Raw genomic sequence first — 23,556 nt, forward strand, 5'->3', positions numbered from 1 at the left:
TGTTTTTCAGCATAGCTCAAGTGGTAGACCAGATAAAGTAAAGCTTTATTTTAATATTGCAGATTAGAACCATTTTCATAAAACCGGTCAGAGAAAAAGCTGTGTTGAAATTGTTGTGGCACTTATCTGATCCAATTCTGAGGATTAAGAACATGCTGTCATCATGCTGTTCTTGACATATTTGAGTGGTATATTAACCCTGTCAGTAAATAAAACCTGGAAAGACCTTTGTTTGCATTGCAACAGTGGAAGCAATTCTCTTGTCCTAATGCCATTAAGGGGAGAAACAATTTAATATAGTCTGAAACCCTAACAATAAATATTAGCATCAGAGTTACTTATTACATCTTGCAATCAGGTGATTTTCCTTTCTTCAGCTGTGCATCTATTGGAACTGATTTGCTGCATCTCATTTTACATATGTTCTGTAAATGTAAGATTGTTTGTTATATTCTCAGGATATGAAGATTGCAGTGGTTCAACACTACTTAATGGGACCTGTGTACTGTATGTAGCTTTCTTTGATCTGGGGCATGTAATGTAACAATTTATGTTTTAAGCTAAGCAGCATAATATAGTTGCCAAGCTAAGAATATCATTAGGGTCATTGTTACTTTCAGTAATCCTGTAACCAAATCTCCAGTAGTGATTAGCCTGTTTGAAACAGAGAAGAGAACTAGCAGATTACCTGATTTTTCGAAAGGGTATAGTGTAAGGATGGAGACCTCTGGGTCTACCTTGTTCCCTATTTGCTGCCTCATTCTTTGGTATTCTAATTCTCTATACTTGGAGATGATCCTTATACTTGGAGACAATTCTTGATACAGTGAGTCCACACTGTTTAAATGTTCTGGCATAGATCATTAAGGAAAAAAGAGAACACATTGCAGATATGACAAAAATCATATTTGGGGAGAAATATTACCATTTCAGTCAGAACCAGAGGTGGGTATTCAGCAGGCTCTGACCGGTTCTGGAAAACTGGTAATGGAAATTTTGAGTAGTTCGGAGAACTGGCAAATACCACCTGACGAGAGATTTTACAGTATTCTTTCCCTGCCATGGCCACCAAGCCACAGCCACAGAATCGGTAGTAAAAAAATTTGAATCCCACCACTGCTCAGAACTTATAAAACTCTGGCTGACAAAGGCTTTGCAATATTGGAAGGCAGTGTTTCACATACAGCCTTTGTAACACTGGGAGGCTGCAATTATTTTAAGATATTGGAGTTCAGCTTCTAGAATTCCTCAGCCTGCAGCTGAAGTCCACACATTCTAAAGTTGCCTAAAGTTGAGAAACACTGATTGAAGAGAAGGATTTCCACTGGAAATATATTTACATATATTTGAATTTACTTTGTTACTTGCTCATTGTAAGTGTGTCTGCCCATTGATTTAATAATGTTCCATCATAGCTGGATTGAAACAAAGGAATTGATAATTAAGAGCATGAGTCAATCAGGGTTTGGATTATTTCTATTTGTACATCTTTTCTCTTCATTGGGTCTGTGGCTGCTCCCTTCCTGGTTTCCCATAGAACAGTCCTTTATGGAAACTGCCTTGATAATGATGTTGGCAGGCTTACTTTGAAGTATTGTGATGGATTTTGTTTGATTTAACGAAAAACACTATTTTATTCATGAATATTACTTATTGGTCTTGTTATTTACTGAATGCTGCTTCTGTTTTATAGTTTGCTTTATTGCCTTTCATCTATATGAAGTTGGGAAATAGCATACCATGAATACTCAGTTATACTTGCTAATGCTGACATCAATTTTTCAGTTTTAGGGAGTGTTTTTCATCATAGGTAGATGAATATGATAATAACTTGGAATTATTTACATGTGCTATAGTTCGGTGTCTCCCCATCTTACCAACTTACTATATGGACATTAGTACTCAGAATTGCTCAGCCTGCATGTTGATTGAGGAATTCTGGTAGTTGCAGGCCACACATCTTAAAAGTTTATAAAGTTGAAAAACATTGAGCTATTCTATAATACTAACCTTGGATGCAACAGTTCTGACCCATCTGTTTTGTTTCAAGCATTATTATAAAATCTGCTATTTTTATTCTTCCCTGTTACTTTCAAAAAGACCATCAACTATTAAAATATACATAGTGGCACAGTTTTTAATCATTACCTACCAGTGCCAGTTTGCTAGTTAAATTATTGCTAGGTATTAGTCAAACATTTAGCACAATTTAAAACTGCAATGTTAAATTTCATTTGTTAGCCTTTTTATTAGATAAGCTAGAAATGAAAGCAGCAGGGAATTTAATTGGCAGTATTTTTTTCTGGTTAAGTCATTACTTTGATGAACTTCAGAGCAATGTTTATGGCTCCTAATTAACCATGATAGTCATTTGATTGAATAATCACTTTGGAAATGTTTCTAAAATTTGATTAGAGCTTGACCCATTCTGATAGTCATAAATTAACCAACTGCACTTTTAGAATCATACGGCTTTGGGTCCTTTGGAAATAAAAATTAAAAATGGGAGTCTTCTTTTCAAACCAGAGCAGAGTGTTTAATCATATGTCTATGTTAAATGCAAAGTGGTGAATAGCAGGAAGCTACTAACATGTCAATTGCAATATTAAAAATTGATACATTTGGACTACAGGTTCCATCATCATAATTATATTGCTCACTGCCCATGCAAGTAGTTCGCAACCTATGATCATAACTGGGATCTGAACTTCTGTCACTACGAGAGACAGTGCTCTGATTTATGACCTTTCTGACACTGTCATTAAGTGAATTTGGATTTCCCATTGACTTTGGTGTCAGAAGCTGGATGGGTAGATCGCAAATAGAGATGCTACAACTGTTGTAAATGCATCCCATTGGTCATTTTGAGACACATTATCGCAAAAATGCTACAATGGTAGTAAGTGTAAAGACTGGCCATAGCTCACTTTTTTCAGTTCCCTCATAACTTCAAATGATTACTAAATGAATAGTTGCAAGTTAAGAGCCACCTGTGTGCTTTCAGAAAAAAGATATTGAAAACTGGAGAAAAATGGAGGTGTATTTATTGATCTAAGTACAAAATATATTTAGATACATTTTATACCAAAAATATAAAGATGTTTAGATATAATCAAAAACTCTAGCAGAGGTGGTATTCAGCAGGTTCTGACCAGTTCTGGAGAACCGGTAGCGGAAATTTTGAATTATTCAGAAAACCGGCAAATGGAGACCTCTGACTGGAGATTTTACAGCATCCTTCCCCTGCCATACCCACCAAGTCACGCCCACAGAACCACTAGTATAAAATTTTGAATCCCACCACTGAACTCTACATATTATATGTTCTTGGTGCCTTACAATACAAAGCCTTCACACTACAGAGATTTAACACATGGTCAATTCCATTCAAGAAATAAATGGATTCAAGGCCAAAGCAGTGATTAGAGCTTCTGTGTACTCTTGAGTCAATGATACATTAAAAAAAACACCTATAGAATAAATTTTATTATATTAGTATGATTATTCTGCCCCTTTTTTCCTTTTTTTCTTGGGCATATTGTGATTCTTAATACCCTTTTGATAAAAATAGGGATTGCATACCAGGATATGGAATCAGGATCTGACTTGACAAACAGAGGTGGGGAAGGCACTTCGGTGCTTTAACACTTCTCTCCATTACCTTGCTTACATATTTTATAATGCAACTAATCTTGGGCTACATGCAAAGCTGCAAATTCTTGAGTAATATGAGATCACAGCTAGAGCAAACATTCTATGTTATGCTGCTAAGGTTGATATGAAGTTGCATGTTCTATTCTTCTAGTAGTATTTACCATTAGTTGGAAGTTTGAGGTGGGAAATACAACCCCAAAATCACAATAAAGGTAAGTTTGCTTAAATGTTACAAGGATAGAAGAAATAATTGCTGTTGTTAATGGGAGGACAGGTTGCATTTATAGTATTCTGCCATGCACTGTATTTTTCACTTTTCACTGACTTTAAAAAAATCTTTTAAGTATCACAAGTCTAATTTAACAGATATAGTTCATAGTGAAAAAAGAATAAAGATATAAGGAATAAGGAAATTGATAGATGGTCATACGGTTATCAGTGGCTACACTCACTTAGTGAATTTGATGTAAAAATCTCATTTTCTTTTGCCTCTAACTCCTTGATACATATCACTAGTCAGTGAGCAGTGAAATTGAGGATTGCATTTTGGAAAAGGACTGCACACCACACTGAGTAAATTACTTTTGGTCCTTTAGCTATTTATTGTTGTTTTTTAATTCTTCAGAGATAATCTAAGAAAAAAATGTGATAGTATAGCAAACTATTTTGCTTGCCAGAATGTTCAAATTAAAATTCTAGAATACATGTGAACAGTTTGCTATGGAATTGAAACTCAAGATTAAAATTCATATCCTTCAGAAAAGCTGCAAGCGCTGCACACAAAATATGAGTTGAAACTGCTGACCTACAAATCAAGAGATTGTGAGTTCTAATCCTTCCTTATGCATGAAAACCAGCTGGCTGACTTTGGGCATTTTCAGCCCAACTCACTTCATAGGCTGGTTGTTGTCAGAAAGTACGAGGAGAAAGGAACATTGTGTGTAATTAAAGATAAAATAAAAAATTATTAGATAAAAATATAATAAACAAGTAAATAATTAAAAGTTATGCCAATAGTATGGGAGAAATTTAGGGAGACAAACTGCACCCTTGAACAAACTATTGGTTTACTTAAAAATAAATCTTATCTTTCTTGGAATATTTGGGGTTTAGGTGAAATTAAATAATAGGAAGGAATCTGGCTCAAGAGTAAGTTCCCAATTCTGGCATTATATGTTAAATGGAGAAACTATATAAATTGTCTAAATAAATAAATAATAAAATATGGTAATTGTAATAATTTTATTATAACTTCTGTCATATTTTGGTGGGAAGCAACTGCTTGTGTCATTTAGAGGAGGGGGGGTTGTTTTTGTTTTGTGAAGAATAAAATGGATTTAATGTTAGTGCCATACATGAACAACTAAGTAGTACATGAAAAACTGATATGAATATTTCTTCCACTACCGATTACCTCTTTCACATTTAAATTGCCAAACAAGAGCAATAAAAAGCTCCAATAAACAAGAGGGTGTGGAAAAACCTTGACAAGGTCGATATCGTTTTTCCTTATCTCCACTTCTATTAGAGCAGACAAATAAAAGAAAAATTCCTGGTGTTTGAACAAAAAATCAAAACTGTATTTATCAAGTTTTAGTCTTAACATTCCTAAATACTCAGAGTATTAAATATGTTTGAGAACTTCATTATGTATTCTGGTTATATTGATTGAACATCAGAATAAAATAGTGTAAACTTGCACATAAATCTGATGTTTCATTGAAGTTTAATGGAGTGGATGATCATATGAGATGATTGGTTTTCATATCTGATGTCAGTAAAAATGCTTGTAAATGGTTCTATTGGAAAAATTAAATATTTGTAGACCTTTAAAGTGAATTATGTTTTGTTTCCATCAAAACATTATCATTCAAAACTAGGCCTTATCAGTTCAACATCAGGATAGCTAAATGACTGGAAACCTAAGGAAACATGGAATCATTTGAATTTTAGAATTTGGACAACCCATGACCCATCAAATCATCCTTTCAGATATATTTCTTTATATACGCACAATGCAAATCCAAACCACTCATCAGTCTCCCAGGTTCAGCTGATCCCCTGCAATCTTCCCAAGTTTCTCCAATGATTTGTGAAAAGGTCTTAGGAAAGTTGTAAATGAGGATCACATGACTATGGCAGTGCAGCGGTGGTGCTGAACTGCAACAATGCAGTGGCACTGAAATGGCAAAAACTTTATAAAACTTTTTCCCCTTATGAGTAATGGATGACAGCATTCTGTAAGTTAATTCATTTGAGGTACTTCTTTCCCCATGATGAACAATTTCACCCATGTAAGGGTTAAAGATATAGGAGCTTTACTAGGATACAGATGGAACCAAGACTGAGCAGTATTTTTTTTTTAATGTTCAAATCTGGCTTGCAACATTACTTTCATGTTTACCATGTGCACAATTTCAATTAAACGATTATCTGACTAATATTGCCTTCTCATTTCAGAAGTGCCTAGTTGCCATTCCATTTACATGAGGCAAGAAGGCTTCCTCACTCACACAAACAGATCAGAAGTTAAGTCTCTCTGTATATATCCTTGTATGTATGCATGAACTTTGCTTTCTTGTCTAAAAACAGGATTTTAGATTAGACCAAATATGCTAGAAATGGACAGAATTAGAAAAATAATTGTAAAACTACCTGTTCCTGAAAAACAAGCTTTCCTAGAGGGATACCTGTTTGTTGTCCTAAATAGGCACATGTAACTCTGGAAGAGAGAACCGTGTTTGGGAGGTTTTAATTTTTTTATTTCATATTTCTTCAAGTATGTTCTAAGTAATTTATAGGATAACTCTATGTTACTACAATAGAAACTGGAACATTTTCTCTCAAACAAAGTGGCGTGGCAAAGTATTATTTATTCTTCAGGTTTATTTTGAACATATTGTGCATTGTCTAGATATCTACTTTGTCCATCATGATGATAGATACTGTAGATTTCTATCAAACTAAAGAATAAAGGAAAGGGAAAAAGTGTTTTTATAAATCTACCACAGTGATACTAACAAGGCTGGTCAATAAAATTCATGATAAAGAAAAAAAGGATTTACACTTGTTTTAACTCCTCATCAGTTCATTTAATTGTGAACTTAATTGTGACCTAAAATAGTTTCTAGATTTTTTAGACAACTAATTTATCTATTACAATAACTTCTTTTTTTAACAATTGATCAGAGTATTCAAAATCACTATTCTTTTAATTAACAGAATAAACTAAGCTTGTAAGATTACATTTAGGAAAAGGGAGAGTGCATGGCTTGACAATACTTTGTGCTAAATATTGTAAAATAAATAAAATAAACTACCTGCCATTACCATCAGCATATTTTTATCTCACTATTCATTTACTACATTCCTTGGGCCTCCTTTCAAGGCAAGACATTTTCATATGTGTGAAGAAACAATAAGTGAAGCTTTTCAATTTTTTCATTTGACTTGGCAAAACCACAATTTTCTCTATATATGACAATATAGTAATTTGGGGGATTTATATTTTATTCCCTCAGAAGATTGCTGTATTCCTAACTAATACTCTAACGTATAACATTCTAATCAGCCTGGTACATAAAGTATATGTATCTTGACCCTTACCTGTAGCATTTACTTGGAATTTTTTTCAGTTTTGGATGCCAATTTTCAAAATTCCTAATGTTTTCCAGATAAGAATTCTGAAAGGAGACCAGGTTGGGAAGGGCAATGTATTTTAATATTCTGTTTCAAGTGAGTAATGTGTCTGCTTTTCCTAAAATTACAGGTTGTATGTATGAAAAAGGTCCAAGACAATTTTATGATGACACTTGTGTTGTTCCAGAGAAATTTGATGGTATGTTATGTACATACATTTATTTGTTCATCTATCCAATATTTCAGAAGTTCTATGTAATGAAATCAAAAGAGAATCAAGTTTTTTTTACTTAATAAAACCAGTAGTAACAATCCAATTGAAGAGAGATAAATATATAATTTGTTATTTGTGTGATTAACTTTGCTTTTATAAATCAAAATATGTTTTGCAATCATATTACTCTGTTCTCGAAAGCAAAGATTCTAAATTCAGAACCAGGGCAACTTCTAATTATTCCAATAGATCATAGGGCCTAGATAGATAGGCTTCAAATACACTGATAATGGCATAAAACCTGTTGTTAGAGATTTATTGAAAACTGATCTCATAATTATCAAGCAGAATGGAATGCAGCTACTCTGCACTTACAAATATTCCAAACTCTTTATTTTATTTTTCAATCCCTGAAGAGATGAATTATAGAGAGCACAAGTGCATCTGCTTTTCTATGTGTATCAACAATTTTGCTGATTGTTATAATCTCTTGTATCTCTTGAAATTGATGTCCGAAGAGTAGAGTATATGATATAATACCACATACTGTCTTTAAAAGAATTTTTAAGATAGTAACTAATATCATGTGTCATATGAAGTAAAGCATATTCTTCTCATTATCAGATATCAAACCAGTATGTATTCTGAAGGGAAATTACTAATAAGATTAAGCTTGCTTTTTGTAGCCAAAGGAATTTGAATGGGTATTTCATGTCACATTAACTATGTTCCTCTTCAGCACTGGGGAAGGCTGCTTTGCAAAACAGACAGCTAAGTGATTTATGTATGGAATTGATAGTGATATCCATAGTAATATATAACCTTTAAACAAGTAGAAGATAGTTATGGCAGCCAAAAAACAATGGAATATGGGAAGTGTAGTGGTTCTTTCCAGCTTTGCAATTTTTTAAAGTATATTCAGTAAACTTTTTCAGTTGAAAGGCTTGTGTTATCTACTTGTCCAGTACCAGTACCTCTTCATTCAGCTGAAGACAGCTAAGAATCCCATTCTTACTTTTCCCTTTAAATTCATGATAACTTAATCCCTCCTTGAGCTTCTACAGGTGTCATTTCTAAAAACCAAAAATCCTCCCAAAAGGGGAATCCAAAGAAAAACTGTGCTCTTATAATATCCATGCTCACAATGAAAAGACTAGTTCTTCCTGTAGAATAGTATCCAAAAATAATAATAAAAATAATCAAGGACATGACCATATGACTGAAGCCTCACTTCTTTCATATGAGTTTTGCATGTGACACAAGTAAATATTTGATATTGTTTTGATAAAACTACTATCTTTACTTTCTTCTCTCTCCCAAAAGATAATTCTGGAAACGTTATTATATACTGAATAATCAAATTGTCAGCCTTAAATTTATTCAGATGGCTTAGTTAATAACCTTGACTCATTCAATTTCACAGATAATGAGGTGAAAGTTGTCTAAAGTTTTCATCTGTATGGTGGTGTGGAAGCTAATATCAACAGATTAAATTAAATAGAGAACTAATTTAATTGTCATATGATGTAAGGTTTTTTTTTAAATAAAATAATCAGTTTGGAAATTCTGCATTTAAAAATAATTGTGGTTCTCATAAGGTGAACAAAAATAATAATTTCACTTATGAACTTTTAGCTGACAATTGTATATTTTGAATGTTTTATTCAGTAAGGTTATTTTAAAAATCACGTATTTAGCATTTTATTGGTTCTGGTGGGAAAAATATAGCATGTTAGATTATCTTTGAGCTTTAATATATAACTGCATACTTTCTCAACTGATAGTGCTTTTCAGAAAATTGTGAATGAATATCTAAACCATGTGAAATACCAAAAAGGAACTGATTGATCCATAAAATTTGAATATCCATACAATAAAATCCTGTTAAGTTTTATTCAAATACTGTTAAATTTTTTCATATAAGAATTTGCAGGCAATAGGAGAAGATACATACACTGTTTTTCCTAATGAGAGATTGTGTCAACTATTGCATAAAAGATTCCTTCAGATATCACCATTTCCAAAGCTGGATCTTGCATAACTTTTGATAGCTACTTTTATACTATATGAATTGATTCAGGAATAAGTAAGTAACATTGTATTTTAAATTTGTAATTAGCTATTTTCTGAAGAATTATAGTGCACTATGTTGTCCCTAAGTCATTAATAGTAGCCAATATACCATTCTCTTTCTCTCTTCTCTCATGCTACAATAGCATCTATTTTTCTTTCTTTGTTGGTATTAAATTTACTGCATCCTTGGGTTCAATGAACTGAAATAAATTAACCCACATTTTCTTTTGCATAGGTGACATTAAGCAGGAGCCAGGAATGTATCGTGAAGGTCCCACATACCAGCGGCGTGGTTCTCTTCAGTTGTGGCAATTTTTGGTAGCTCTTCTTGATGATCCATCAAACTCTCACTTCATTGCTTGGACTGGCCGAGGTATGGAGTTCAAGCTGATTGAACCAGAAGAGGTGAGTAGGGCATTCCTATATTGCATCTATGTACTTTAAAACGTTGCTTCAGTACTTTTTCTTCTTTCTTTCTATATTTTCTTCATAAAACTCAAAAGTAATATAGTCATGCATAATGCACCTTTGAAATCCTTAAATAAAACATTTATTATTCTGTACACGTGTATGGCTTCTTACACATCAAAGCTTACAAGAACCAACTGCATTGGACTTGCAGTTTATCTGAGCTAAAAGTTACCGCTTGTTCTCAGCCCAACAGCACTAGGATTGATTATTGTGAAGAAAATAAAAGGAGAGATCACTGTGTTCCTTACATTGAGCTCCTGGAAGTAAAGTAGAAAATAAATCCCAGAAATAATCTTTTCCTTTTATCAGTAAGAGTGGGAAATGGGGATCAAATATGTCTATTGTACACATTTATACCTTGGATAAGATTTAGTTCACACAATTTTAAGTATGTTATTGTCTTGAAATTCACTTTCTAAAGAATCTAATTCTACCATAGCTCTTAATATCGGAACTGGGCCTATTTATATTCTCTTTTAGCCTCCCTTTCTGTCTTTATATTCATTGTCATGTCATCTGTGATTCTTCACAGCTTTCAGATATCATACACATACATTCCTTCATATGTAAAGAGCCATGCATGGATTTTCAGATTATATCATACATTGGAATGCATAAAATCCCCAAATTCCCACACAGACACAGAAATTCTTCTATTCTGTTTGAAATCTTTTACCCAAAAAGAAAGGAATAGAAAAATTATTAGAAAGTGCTAGATTTGCTGCTTGAACTTTAGAGGATTATCAGTGTGTTTGGAAGAAGATTAAGAATTGTTATCCTGAATAGTATGATTAGAAATTAAGTTTGGGAAAATGATGAAAAGATATTTGGTGTGATCCAAAATAGATAAATAATGAAAACTAACCAGCTTTTGTGAGCCTGAATGCCTACTAAGCAAAAGAGAAAATAAGGAGGGATGGAATGGTATAATTAGAAAGAGTATATAGTGGCGTGAATTGGCCATTTGAATAGGACATCCCTATAAATATGCTGATATTGATTCAGTTGTATCCTAACATAACATCAGTATTCAAACTTGAAATATATACACTTCTTTAGAAAAACTTGTTAATTTTTTAAAAACATATTTAGCTAGCATTTTTCTTTGAAAAGTAGCATTTTTATTTCATTTTTGTTTTTATCAGTTTATTTTTCTTTTTAATTGTATGTTTATATTTTGTCTACATTTTGTAAAACTGCATTTATTTACATATTGTTTATTGTGTATTAGTTTGTTTGAACAATTCATGATGTTGAAACATAAATTTATATGCCCATCTATCTCTTAGACAAAACAGTGACTTTAAAAGCCACAAGGGTTAAAAACAATTTACTAAATTAACTGAATATCCAAAGTTACAAGTACAACTGCACACCCAGTTCATGCCCTATTGTGCTACAGGGACATCATATCAACATACATTCTCTCTATTAGAGAGATTTCTAGGGAGATCAGATAATTTCTTCATGAACCATCTCCTTCAGGATTCAAATCCAGCCACCACTCGTGCAGTAGCAAAATTTTGTGCTGCTGCAATGATGGGGAAAAAACACCTAAAGAACTAAAGATTCTTATTCATATTACAACTTTGCTTAATTATTTTCCAATATTTTTTAGAAAATATATTTATTTTAATGTTTAACTTTTGTGCTGGTCTGTGACTGTAATAAAGATTGATTCTGATTCTGATTTACCAGCACACCCAGCTCAAAAAGACAAGGTTAGCAACAAAAACTCACCTAACCATCCAGTCCAAATGACTCAGAGAACAGCAAGGTCTTTAATTCAAGGAACCTGCAGCATATGCTCTCCTTGCTAGATCTGGTGGGCGAAGGATAGATAATGGTAGACAGGCAGTTTCATAAGTAACCTGGCACTATGTCATGAATGGCACTCTGCTTTATGGATGACATACATTGAATTGCACCTGAAAGCCCATTGTGAGGTAATGCTACTCAGTTAGCCAGACAGATGACATCAAAATTGCTGAGAGGTTAAGGAGAAATAATAAGATATATCAAAGTGTAATCAATCTATGCAATCAACCACCTCATTACTATGGGAAGGCCTAAATTCTGATAGGAAGGGGTCAGGTAAATTTATAAAACAAATTTTATAAAATGTAATTGATGGATGCTAATCTCTCTTGGTTACAGGTGGCACGTCGCTGGGGGATTCAAAAAAACAGGCCAGCTATGAATTATGATAAACTTAGCCGTTCACTTCGCTATTATTATGAAAAGGGAATCATGCAAAAGGTGAGGAATTTATATTTTTGTATTTCAGTGAAATATTGCATGTTAATGTATAAACTAGTTTAAAAACATAAGTATTTCTAAACTGCATTATCCAGTATGACCAATTTAAGTAAGTGCATTAAATGTCTAACTTTTAAATTTCCTTATGAAACCTTCTCCCCAGCCTATTATTTCAAAATCCATAACATAGACTATGAACCTTGAAGTAAATTGAAAAGTTTTAGTAGAGTTTTGGTCAATTTTGTAAATTCTTTCACACCATTAAGAGATTGGCCTGCTAAATACCTTCTGTTCATTTTTCTTCTTCACGTACCCTCATGTCAGGGAGAACACAAACCTCTTGCAAAGCATGTCTTGAACTTCCTTTAAAACCTTTTAAAGAGCCAAGACTCAAACGTGAGGCAGATTGTAGTAGTTGCTTCAAAAGTTTCAAAAAATAGATAGAAAACTATTATCTTTGATTAAAAAGAAATCTTTTGTATTAACTATATTATACATATATATATATATATATTTGACTGTAATTATAACGGTTCAAATTTTGTCTTCATTTTGACACTGCAGCTGTTTTTATGGTTGAAACTATGCATGTCATTCTTACACTATCAATTTATTTTAATAATTTGCTTAATTTATACATTTGCTTAATTTATAAATTTCTTTAATTTAATATTAATTAATGTAAATTTGAATAATAAATTCGATAAATCAATAAATAAAATCCCTGAGAGAGGGATTAGAAGATTTCATATATTGCCATATGATAGTGGCCAGAATCCTTATCCATTAGCTATACTACTTGGAGCTTTTAGAGGATGTAGTTCTACAATATCTGAAGGTCCCTGCATTGAGATTAAGAGATATAGTGATTTGGCATAAGATTATTTGATTTCAGTGGCTTGTTGGGGATTTCAATTTTGTTTCCCCAATTTAATCCAGTACTTACACTAAGAATCAGAATAATTCTAGAAGTGTATTCAATATTCAGTATATCTGTTGTTTTTTTAAATCAAAACATAATTATGCTGCCTTTTTAAAGCCAACTCACTTGTTTTAAATAATAACTGTAAAAATCGAATTAACCAAAACACACATAGGCATTTGTTCAAAAGAGGAAATAAAATCAAAATCTGATGAAAGCAGTATTTCATTAGGCCAACAATACATTTGTGAATTAACAGCTTTTAAGCTTCCAAGAATGCTTTATCAGATAAGAAAAATATTTTATCCAAAACAGAAGGGTTTGTGAGTAGGAAAATATATAGTTGATGCTAACCATGTTAGCATGAGATTAACATATCTGAGTGTTGAAGTTGCAAGAAAACATGCAAAACAGACTTTATAATAATAATAATAAAGCATATTGTGTTCTTCCAAGAACTTGCCTCAAAATTATGGAGATGAAAAAGAGACTGTCATTGGATGATACACAAACTTCCTGTTAACAGTTTCTTTGGGAAAAGTAGCCATAATAAAACCCATGCAGAGTGGTAAAAGTTCTTCCATTTTGCTGAAGGCAGGCACAAAAAATGGTGGGATTCAAAAGCCATCAGGTTTTTTATACTTGTCTCGAATGACCAGAGCCTCTCTTTTCTGAGCTCTTGTGAAAATAACGTCTTGACGGAGTCCATTATCAACTTACTTTCTTGAAGATAAATGTTTTTCTGATCAAGTTTAGTCACCCTCCACATCAAAATAGCTTGATGGTATATAAATATTCAAAGCTTCCAGTGCACTTTTCATCTATCATAAAATAAAAAAAGAAAACCAACCTCATTTGGCCTAAAGAGCCAGGAACAACTAATACAGCATCAGCTAATGTGACACAATCTAACTTCAATTGCTTCAAGCTTCAATATGGCTCAAGAAAAGAATTGGTTCCTAAAATATGTATTGGAAACTAATAAGACTCTACTTGGCCTGTCTAATCTTGTAGGCACTTGTCTGGCAGTTGTCTCTTCCTTTGTCCCTCTTCTTTTCCTGCATTTGGGACAACAGAAGCTTATTAACAATGAGTCATAGGTTTGGATTGTTCAATACATTTTTTCAAATTAAAACAGTCATGCAATTCAAAAGAATTCTGTATATTGAGATTATTTTTTAAAATTATGTTCCCTAAATTCTAGGGTTTTTGTTTTTTTGTTTTTTACAAAATGTTGGTAGAGTTCCATGACAGACTTAAATGAAAAAGTTAATGCAGACTCATTCAATTTTTCTATCACTAGAGCTTGCCTCTCATCAAGAGCTTTAGGATATTTCTAAAATGAAGGTTCTATAGCCTGAAAAAGTTTGAAAATCCCTACTCAATGTGATTATTTTTTAAAAATAGTAAAGCCATTAATCTTCCATGTCATTCACTGTCATCTAATTTTTGCCCAGTTTTCCTTGTGCATCTTGTTTTCTGTGTCCTGATGCACACAATATTTTTGATAGATACCCCTATATGGCTGCAAAAGAAAATTGTACTTCTACCTCTTACAGCCTTTCTCTTTTCCACCCTTCTCCTTCTTTAACATTGCTCTTAAGGTTGCTGGAGAGAGATACGTGTACAAGTTTGTTTGTGACCCTGAAGCCCTCTTCTCCATGGCCTTTCCGGATAACCAGCGTCCCTTGCTGAAAACTGACGTCGAACGTCATATCAATGAAGAGGACACTGTCCCTCTGTCCCACTTTGATGAGAGTATGGTCTATATGCAAGAAGGAGGCTGCTGTAATACCCACCCTTATAATGAAGGCTATGTATATTAATTGGAGTGACAGTAATGAAGCCCCTTCTTCAACCTAAGCTTCTCCTCTTTCATGAGACCAAGACAAAAGCTGAATTCCCTTCAGTTGATTTTATAAGAATAAGGATTAAAAACTGTTAAAAGAATAAAAGAGTACTATAAAGGGGTTTCTTCTGTTGTATTACTCCTGTAGTCTGACATGGACAGTGCACTTTATTTGAAAAGGGAAGTTTAGAATCTAATTGTTTATTCTTTGGAACAAGATGACAAGGGTGAAAAACACAGGTTTTAAGTACAACAAAGCTGTATCATGTCTGAGTTTGTTTTTGTTTCTTACTTGGTTAAAAATAATGTACATGTTCTCTAATTACCCATAGTACAGTTAATTCTAGACGTGATCAATAACCATTTGTACACTACTTAGAGAATTATCTGTCATGACACTCTTCCCTTTCTCTCCCATTTTCACTATAGTCTACCATTTTTCCTGTCTTTTTTATTGCTAGACAGACATTATTTACCCGTTACAAAGATTGAGTTTTGCACATTCAGAATATGTGCTCTACCACTGAGCTAACAACCAATAATAGATGCTGGATTTGAGAAGAATTAGAATTGGATTTTTAGTTTTGTTCCTTAAAAGGCAGGTTCTACTTTTATTTTATCTCTTAAAAACATATCTATGTATCTTAGACACTACCTTGATTCTGTACATAAGTAATTAAGGAACGCATTCATTCTGGTCCGAAGAACACAGTTCCTGGTTTATGATTATAAATTGCAAGGCTGTAGCTTAGCTTCTGATATTAGGTGCCATCTTGTTATGCAAATAAATCAACATTTAATCATTTTCAACTTTTCAACGTCTACCTGAGTATAGTAATTGTTTATACTGAACCATTCTGCATATTCTTTTAACTATGCACAGGACTGTGATCACAAAGGGTGAGACAGAATGCTGTCCTTCCACTTTCTTTGATCTATAAATAGGTTATTTAATCAATAAGAATTAACTGTACTACTGCTCATATCTCGTTATGCTATTTCAATCTACAGCAGTTTCTCCTTCAGCAAAACATTCAATATACAAATAAGTACTTTAGTAATTTTTAGACACAATATCCAATAATATGCATTTAAGCCTTTATACTGCTATGTTATGTTGATAAGCATATATACATACTAGCTAATGCTATCGCTTCTGCTGCTGTCTTTATTCCTGTAATATTCTCTTTGCTGAATTTACTATGCTCTTTATAAGCAATGCTGTAACTACAGGTAGCATTCAGGACAAAATAGATGACTTGAACCTTTTACTGCTTAGAAAAATAGCTTATGCCATAGCTGTGCTATAAACAGCTTTTATGTGCATTGCAACATGGATAGGACTTTCCAGCTTGCTAAAGAGGAGCTCTGCTGAACTTTTATAATGCTCTATGGAGCAGAGACTTCTATATAATATCAAAAATATAGTTATTTTCTTTTTTTTTCTGGCTGCATAATGTAGTGCTGGCACTGATGCTTAACAAAGTTTGTTAGGAACACTAATTGTAAGTGGGATTAGGGAATCCCTTTAAAAGTTGTTTTAATTTTTGAAAAAGGCAACATTGGAAAGACAACAAAGATCTTATTCTTGAGATCAAATTAAATGAATAATATTTAAGAAGACCTTATCTTCAGTGTTAACATTTTGCATTGGAACAGGAATTGGAAAGCATGTTTGAAATTTGGAGAGTGGTTTTTCAAACCACTTCTCTTCCAGAACATCCATCCCAATAGTTATATACATACTTTGCCCAGAAACCATCAACTTTGAAATAGAAAAAGGGTGGCTAGGAGTCCATAATTATTAGTTTCAAAACTAATGTTTCATTGTAAATGACATGATATCAGAGATGCTGGGATGTGGTGATTTACTTTGCACTCAGTGTTAGTCATTATAAATCTATAAATGAGTTTATAATGCAATTCATTTCAAACTTAATGAGTATTAACCACTATAAACCACAGCTACAACAAAGCACACTGGGTCTGCATCTCTTTCATCTTAAAACATTAAGAAAGTTTCATGTGTGCATGTTAAAAAATTCCATGGCATGTTAACCTTACAGAAATCTCTGCAAAAGGCGCTTCAACTTATCCCTGCCATTGTTAAATGGCAAAATTTCTCTAGCTGGCTATAAAATTTGTTTTTTGTTTGAAAACCTACCTATTGGGATAGAATCAGTGGCTTTAATCATGATGCCTACAGATGTCTCCGTTGACTTTCCCTAGACTTTCTTCCTCACCTAACTTAAAAATGGGAGGCTAGCATTTTCAGAGTGCCAGCTTCTAGCTGTCTTCAATCACAATTCTGCTTTTATTAAAATAAAAATAGCAGTTGGGGAATGTCTGCTTGCTCACTAAGAATATACCTAGGTAAATGAGGTGGTAGAAGTCCTGGGGATACATATGCATTTGCCATCTGGTGGATAGGTGATTTCTGTCTAGCTGCATCCATTATGGCAGCCATTTTGTGAATAGTCATCTGTAATCTTTTTCTGAATGAGCTACTTAAAATTCCAAATATGTCCCCCAATCTTAACAACAGGAACATCTTTGGAGGAGTCAAGATCTCTAAAGTGGCAGGTGCAACATCACAATTGAAGCCCCACCTCCTGTATGTACATACAGGTAAAAAAGGGTAGGGTATTAATGTGATTGCACAGCTGACCTCTTGCCAATTTCGATCCTCTTAACAAGAATCTAAAGAAAAGTTTCTCCTTGCCTTAACTGCTAAGTTAGGGTAGATGCGCAGAAACATGTTTGCTTCTAACAAAGTGTATTAAATAAACCAGTTGTGAAGCAGAAGAAGTGACAAAGTATATGTGCTAAACAGGGAGAATCAAATATCTTTACTAGAAACCTGAACATATTCTGCTTAATGAAAATTGTATTTTTATTCTTTCAGGCAGCCAGACATAAAAGCATATTGAGTCGATTCAGGAGGCCAAGCTTTTTATCTCCACCCCTCAATGCCCCTCTTACTGAAAATATTAATTCACCAGTCTTATTAATAGACCCAAAGGTAGCATTGGATTTTACCTGGGATTATCATCTGGTGTCAGTTCACAGGACAACTGAGAACACCTTCAATCTCCTGCATCATATCTGCATTTTTAATGGGCAGGAGTATATAGAACATGTCACCTGATAGCAAAAAAAAACACAGAACAAACTGCTGGTCTTTGTTCTGAAAAGTATGGATTAATCCAGATTTACACAGCCACTTTTTAACTGACATAGATCCCTAATATATGTCCCCCTTAAATAAAAGGTTCTGTGATTACTTTTGGTCCTGGTTTTATTGCAAGGAACAGTTCCTTGAAGAGAAAATATTAGGTGAATGGGGTAGTTGAAAAAAAGAAAGCCTGAGTCAAATGTCTTAATATTTAATATATATCTATATCTATATACTGTATATGGTAGTGATTCACTGAAAAAAAAAGATAATTCCCAGGGGGAAAATGGTATAAGAATTTGTTATCTGGAATTGTTGGATCCTTTTGAAATTGTACCTTTAAAAAAAGAGTTTATTTTAAGTTCTGTTTTTATTCCACATTTTTCCAGGTAGATTAATAAATCTGGCAGCTGATTTCTGAAATATGGTTGTTCGAATGTCTAATGATTTTATTTTTATTCATTCAATATAACTGAAAAGTTTACTGGAACAAAGCAAAGATGTCTCTCCTTGCTGTATCTACAACACCACAGCAAGCAACTTTCATAGTTTCATGTGTAGCTTGCTGCTAAAAAAATCCCCCAAATGAAGGCAAATAAAATGTCTAAAAATGAAGAAAACCCATTTCTTTGAGCAAACACAATGGGTTGTTAACTGGTCAATCTTACTTCGAAACACAGTACAACATTACAGTATTTCACATCAGGACACGTATCTCTCTCCTCACTTTATTAATGGCAGCCTCATGACTGGTTGTAGCTTTATCACATATACTTGCCTTTTCCATACCTGGTCAAATTGTTCTAGATTGTTATTTCTGAGATCTGGCCTATCCCTTTCCTTCAGTCTTTTCCTTTTGAAGGTATTTCATAAATAGTAATTCACCTAGTGTTGTCCTGGGGAAGATAAATCTAGAAATTATATTTGAGGTCAAAAATCTTCCACCATAGCCTCTTGTAATAGTATGTAGGAATAACCTTGGAACAAGAAGAAGAGCTACAGCCTAGGCATGGTCAGGTAAATTAAATTTGATTCCAAAGGAAGACAGGTGGTAAAACCATCCCTGAAGGGAGCCTTCTCAATTTTAATGAGAGTAAGAATGAATGTGTCAGGTTCTTTTAGTAGATCTAAATCAGTGGGCTTCAAGAGAGCAACACAATAACCCAGGTCCCTAGGCAACACACACACATATTACTACTCACTGCTCACTCTTTCTTACTACTATTACTACATCTATTTCTGCTTCAACTACTATTTGTTATGAGTCCTTCTACTGGAGAAAAGTATTTTTCTAATCACTTTAGGCTCTTTGTGCTGTTTTATTTGCATAAGAGAATATACACTTCCTTATCTCTTCCACACACTAACATTACCTCTCCAGCTGTTTCTCAACACAGCTTTTATAGCCATAGTTGTTATTACTGGCTGGAGGGAGGGCTTAAAGGAACAGGATGATAGCTGGCCTGGTGCTGACCATTTTCTAGGTAGCCTGCTGTCTCATAAGGAATGTTCAAACTTGCAAGGTACTGTTAATGGAATGTTACAATAAACGTGAAGCTACTATTCCTATTGTGGTTCTAGTCTGGACTACCAAATAAGGCAGCCCTCTGGCTGGCAGCATAATGGACAGGATGGTTGGTTTTCTACAATAATGGAGGAGGGCAAAAAGGATGTTAGGGCAGCTACATACAGTATATTGCATACATCTTCCCCCAACAAAAAAGGAATGCCTCTCCTCTGCTCCCAGACACACGGAAAAACAGTGAAGCAATATATGGATTTGAATTGCTTGAATATGCTCAACAGGGACAAAAATGCAAAATAGAGGAAATAAAGAAAAATATGTAGATGACACTCTAGACATCAACCCTTGGTTACATCTAATACAGATCTGCCTTCATGATGTTTACACTTGAATCTATATTTTTGATTTCTTCACTGAAAGATGAGCATTTCCACCCCAACTTTCAAAGTTTTAACCAAATAGAAAAAGAACAATAAAGCCAGACAGTTATGTTCACAAAGTTTCAGGTTTGGTAGAATTTGCCCAATTTTTTGGAATATGCTCATTAAAATTAGTTTCAGTAACTATTTAATGCAACACAATTTTCTAGTGTTGTGTGCTTTACTGGGAATTGAAATCTCTTTGAACTTCTGAACATCGATCAGGTTCAAATTCAAGTTAAGAATAAAATATTTGAAGCCAATAGCAAGTGGAATTCTAAAATGTTTGGAGAGAACATGTTAACTCCTCTTGAGGTAGTGCGGGTATTTTTGAATCACAATTCCCAGTATTTGTCACTTCTGGCCATGATAAGGCTGACAAGAACGATAGTTCAGGGCTGTCTGACAAGCTATAGTTTGTCCACCTTCAGTATAGTTTTTCATTGTTTGGCTAAGTAGTTCCTTTTTTATAGCCATATACAGTAGGCTCCTATTTAAATACTCTGAATTTACAGTTTTGCTTTTTAACTGACTTGGCTTTGCCCCTTATGCTTTGGCAGTGTGTGTGTGTTGGGGGTTGTCCTGTTTACAATAATTCAATATGTGCTTTTCCTAACCTGTTACCTTATGACTTCCACCTTTTCCATATTCCTCTAGCTGAAATGATGAAATTTGTAACACTGCATTTCTATTGGGCTGCAGGCTAGAAAAGACTAGTTTACTCAAACCATCTGTGTGGTTTTGGCTTTAGTTAAAAGTTCAGAGTATCTTAGTTTACTGTGTATGTTAGTGACATACAATGCCTAAAGGCAAGTAACTGTTGCCATAACCTATTTTTAAAAAATAAGTTAATGATCTATAATCTCTGTTTCTGAACTTTATTAAAATCAGCAGCACTAACTTAGGTACGAAGTACTGTATAGTGACATCTACATAACTATTTTTGTCACATATATGGTTTTCAAATTTATTCTTATCTGAATATTTCAGTTATTCTTAGAATGGTAAAATAATGGTGGTTTTGATTTGGAGCTGTTCATCAAGGGATCCATACACACTATAAAGTGTTACACAAACATATAACCATAGCCAACTTTTAAAATCAAACTGATCATCACTATACTTGCTTTCATAGCTTGTTTATAGCATAGTGTTATAACAATAACTTTATTTGAAATGACATGGACTGTCTCTTCAAGAAAAATATCAACAGGTTTAGTGTGACCTATTCCTAGGAATTGTTTATATAATCTAAATTGGCTACCTTTCTCTCCTTTGCTGCTGAAAATTAGCAGTAGCATTTTATTTCTTTAAATTTTGATGCAATCATTTGGAAAGCCATGGTGCTGCTCACTTATGAAGAGTTATTTATCCACATAGAAGCCATTCACTTTCAAGTTGCAATTAAGAGATCTAGAATGACCGTGAAGCTTCACGTCCCATTGCAGGTGAAACAACAATGAATGCAGTTTCCATGCCATCTCCTGGTATGAATTCAAATTAGAAGAGATGTAGATAATCCATTTCACATGGAACTCCCAAAAGGAAAGATTGGTGACTGAACAGAAATTAGGATGGCTTAATAGCCTGGGAGGATGGGAAGAATGTGCATCAAAACTTTCTTTGAGGCTGATGGAATCAGGAGCATATATTACTTACAGAGAGGCATCTTCTAATACTCAGCCTTGTTCAGGCTGTGGTTCCACCAAAATCTGTCTGAGCATGTCTTTGATAAGAAAAGATTTTATTCTCACTTAGCCAGGTTTTGGTCTTGCATGCTAGGCATTCTCTTTTCTCCCCAACAGTCATGTAGGAGCAGGATTCTATTGCAATAAACCTACATTTAACAAAACCAACCTTAATGCAAGACTTTCAGAATCTAGCACTTTGAACAATTCAGCACCCAAACACTGGGTTGTGCTATGAAGCCAACAGGGTGGTGGAGCCAAGTTTCCTATTAATCGTTTGACTGATTGATCATATTATATGGCCACCCATCTCACATAATGAGTCTTCTCATTTACTTCTTTCCTTGTGATGATCTGCTTCATCACATCTTTTTTTTGCTAATCACTACTACTATATTCCAACTGTCCAGCTCTCTAAAGAGGACCTATCCCAATGTCCATTCCTGCCATACTTGAGTGGGTGATAAGCTTTCTTCTAATAAGCTAAATCAGAATGGATCCCAGAACACTGTCTGACTTACCACATTTTCAGCTCTTCTCACTAGGTCTCTCTCCACCTGATATTCCTTATGTCTCTCATTCCTGGAGATGCTACTGATGCTACCCTTTTTGTAATCAGAGCAGAGAACTGGGGACACTAGCTATTACTCCAATATATTTCCCAGCATCCCTTGCTATTGCATGCTGGTTATTCCTATTTATCATTTTGAGTCAACCAATATTTAGAAGTTAATTGTTTTCCTTCTCTAATTAAAGACATTTCATTTTGGAACCTGATAACTAGCAATGAATATTGTTTATGTCTATGTTCCAATCTATGAAATATCCTTATCCAGAAGTAGATTTGGGATAAGGTTCCAGCTACAATTCTTGATCTACATTTTATAATAGACTGCAAATAGAACACAGTAATATATTTTAATATCTGAAAAGTTTTAATATATTGAAAGAATAGGCTTGATAGGTTACAAAGGAAATAAATAAACAACTTTAAATACTAAAATAATAGAAGGCTGTTTTTTGATGCATGTAAAGAATCTTAATGACTAAAGAGAAGTAAATCAGTCTGGATTTGGCATTTTTAATCACCTATTGAGTCCTTCCCAAGGACCTGGAATAGGCAGGCTATTATTATTCTTTCACTAGCCTGTTTATTCAACTAGGGGAAGAAAATGCGGTGTAATGGCCTTAGATGTTTTGAATGTAATCCCATCTATTTATTTATTATTTATTTATTTCTATCCCATCTTTATTACTTTCAAAAATCATTCAAATTCATTGAAAGTTACCATGCAAGCTGGGAAACCAATACTAGACTGAATAATGCTGATTTTTACTAGTTTGGTTCTCTTTTAAAATGGGAACCTCTTTGTTCATTTTTGGCAACAGTGAAGCAGTAATATAAGATGTATAATAGGACTATGGAAACAAAGACACATCCATGTAATTCATAATCTTGAGTTAGATGCTCAACTATTTAGGATTGTTCTCATATAAAAACTGGAGAAGGGAGTACTATACATATCTTTTTGACATCTTGAAGGAATAGCAAAATCTAAAATATAAACATAAGAACTTTAGAGTTGCATTGTATTTCATATAATATATGCATTGCATATAATATATGCATTGCATTGTATTTCATATAATATATTTTGAATATATATT

General features: G+C 33.7%; 1 protein-coding gene and 1 long non-coding RNA gene across 4 annotated transcripts in view; one reads left to right on the forward strand and one right to left on the reverse strand.

The window, feature by feature from the left end:
- The window catches only part of LOC148128827 (uncharacterized), a 156,631-nt gene that overhangs the window by 116,243 nt on the left and 16,832 nt on the right, over positions 1 to 23,556 (reverse strand). The gene's annotated exons all lie outside the window — the stretch shown is intronic.
- ETV1 (ETS variant transcription factor 1) overlaps positions 1 to 23,556 on the forward strand; it is a 138,875-nt gene that overhangs the window by 70,198 nt on the left and 45,121 nt on the right. For 2 of the 3 annotated variants that reach the window (XM_087946838.1, XM_087946839.1), the window contains 5 exons: positions 6,115 to 6,181; positions 7,422 to 7,492; positions 9,816 to 9,985; positions 12,209 to 12,310; positions 14,837 to 18,253. In XM_087946838.1, the coding sequence (XP_087802964.1) occupies positions 6,115 to 6,181; positions 7,422 to 7,492; positions 9,816 to 9,985; positions 12,209 to 12,310; positions 14,837 to 15,058 (632 nt within the window). In that variant the 3' untranslated portion in view covers positions 15,059 to 18,253. Of the gene's footprint in view, positions 1 to 6,114; positions 6,182 to 7,421; positions 7,493 to 9,815; positions 9,986 to 12,208; positions 12,311 to 14,836; positions 18,254 to 23,556 lie in introns of those variants that run through there. The other variant, XR_015745904.1, reaches the window with a different exon arrangement.

Source organism: Notechis scutatus, chromosome Z, assembly GCF_049901735.1.
Source record: "Notechis scutatus isolate UNSWTSFEM ecotype Mainland chromosome Z, rNotScu1.2, whole genome shotgun sequence".
In the NCBI taxonomy this organism is placed as follows: Eukaryota; Metazoa; Chordata; class Lepidosauria; order Squamata; family Elapidae; genus Notechis; species Notechis scutatus.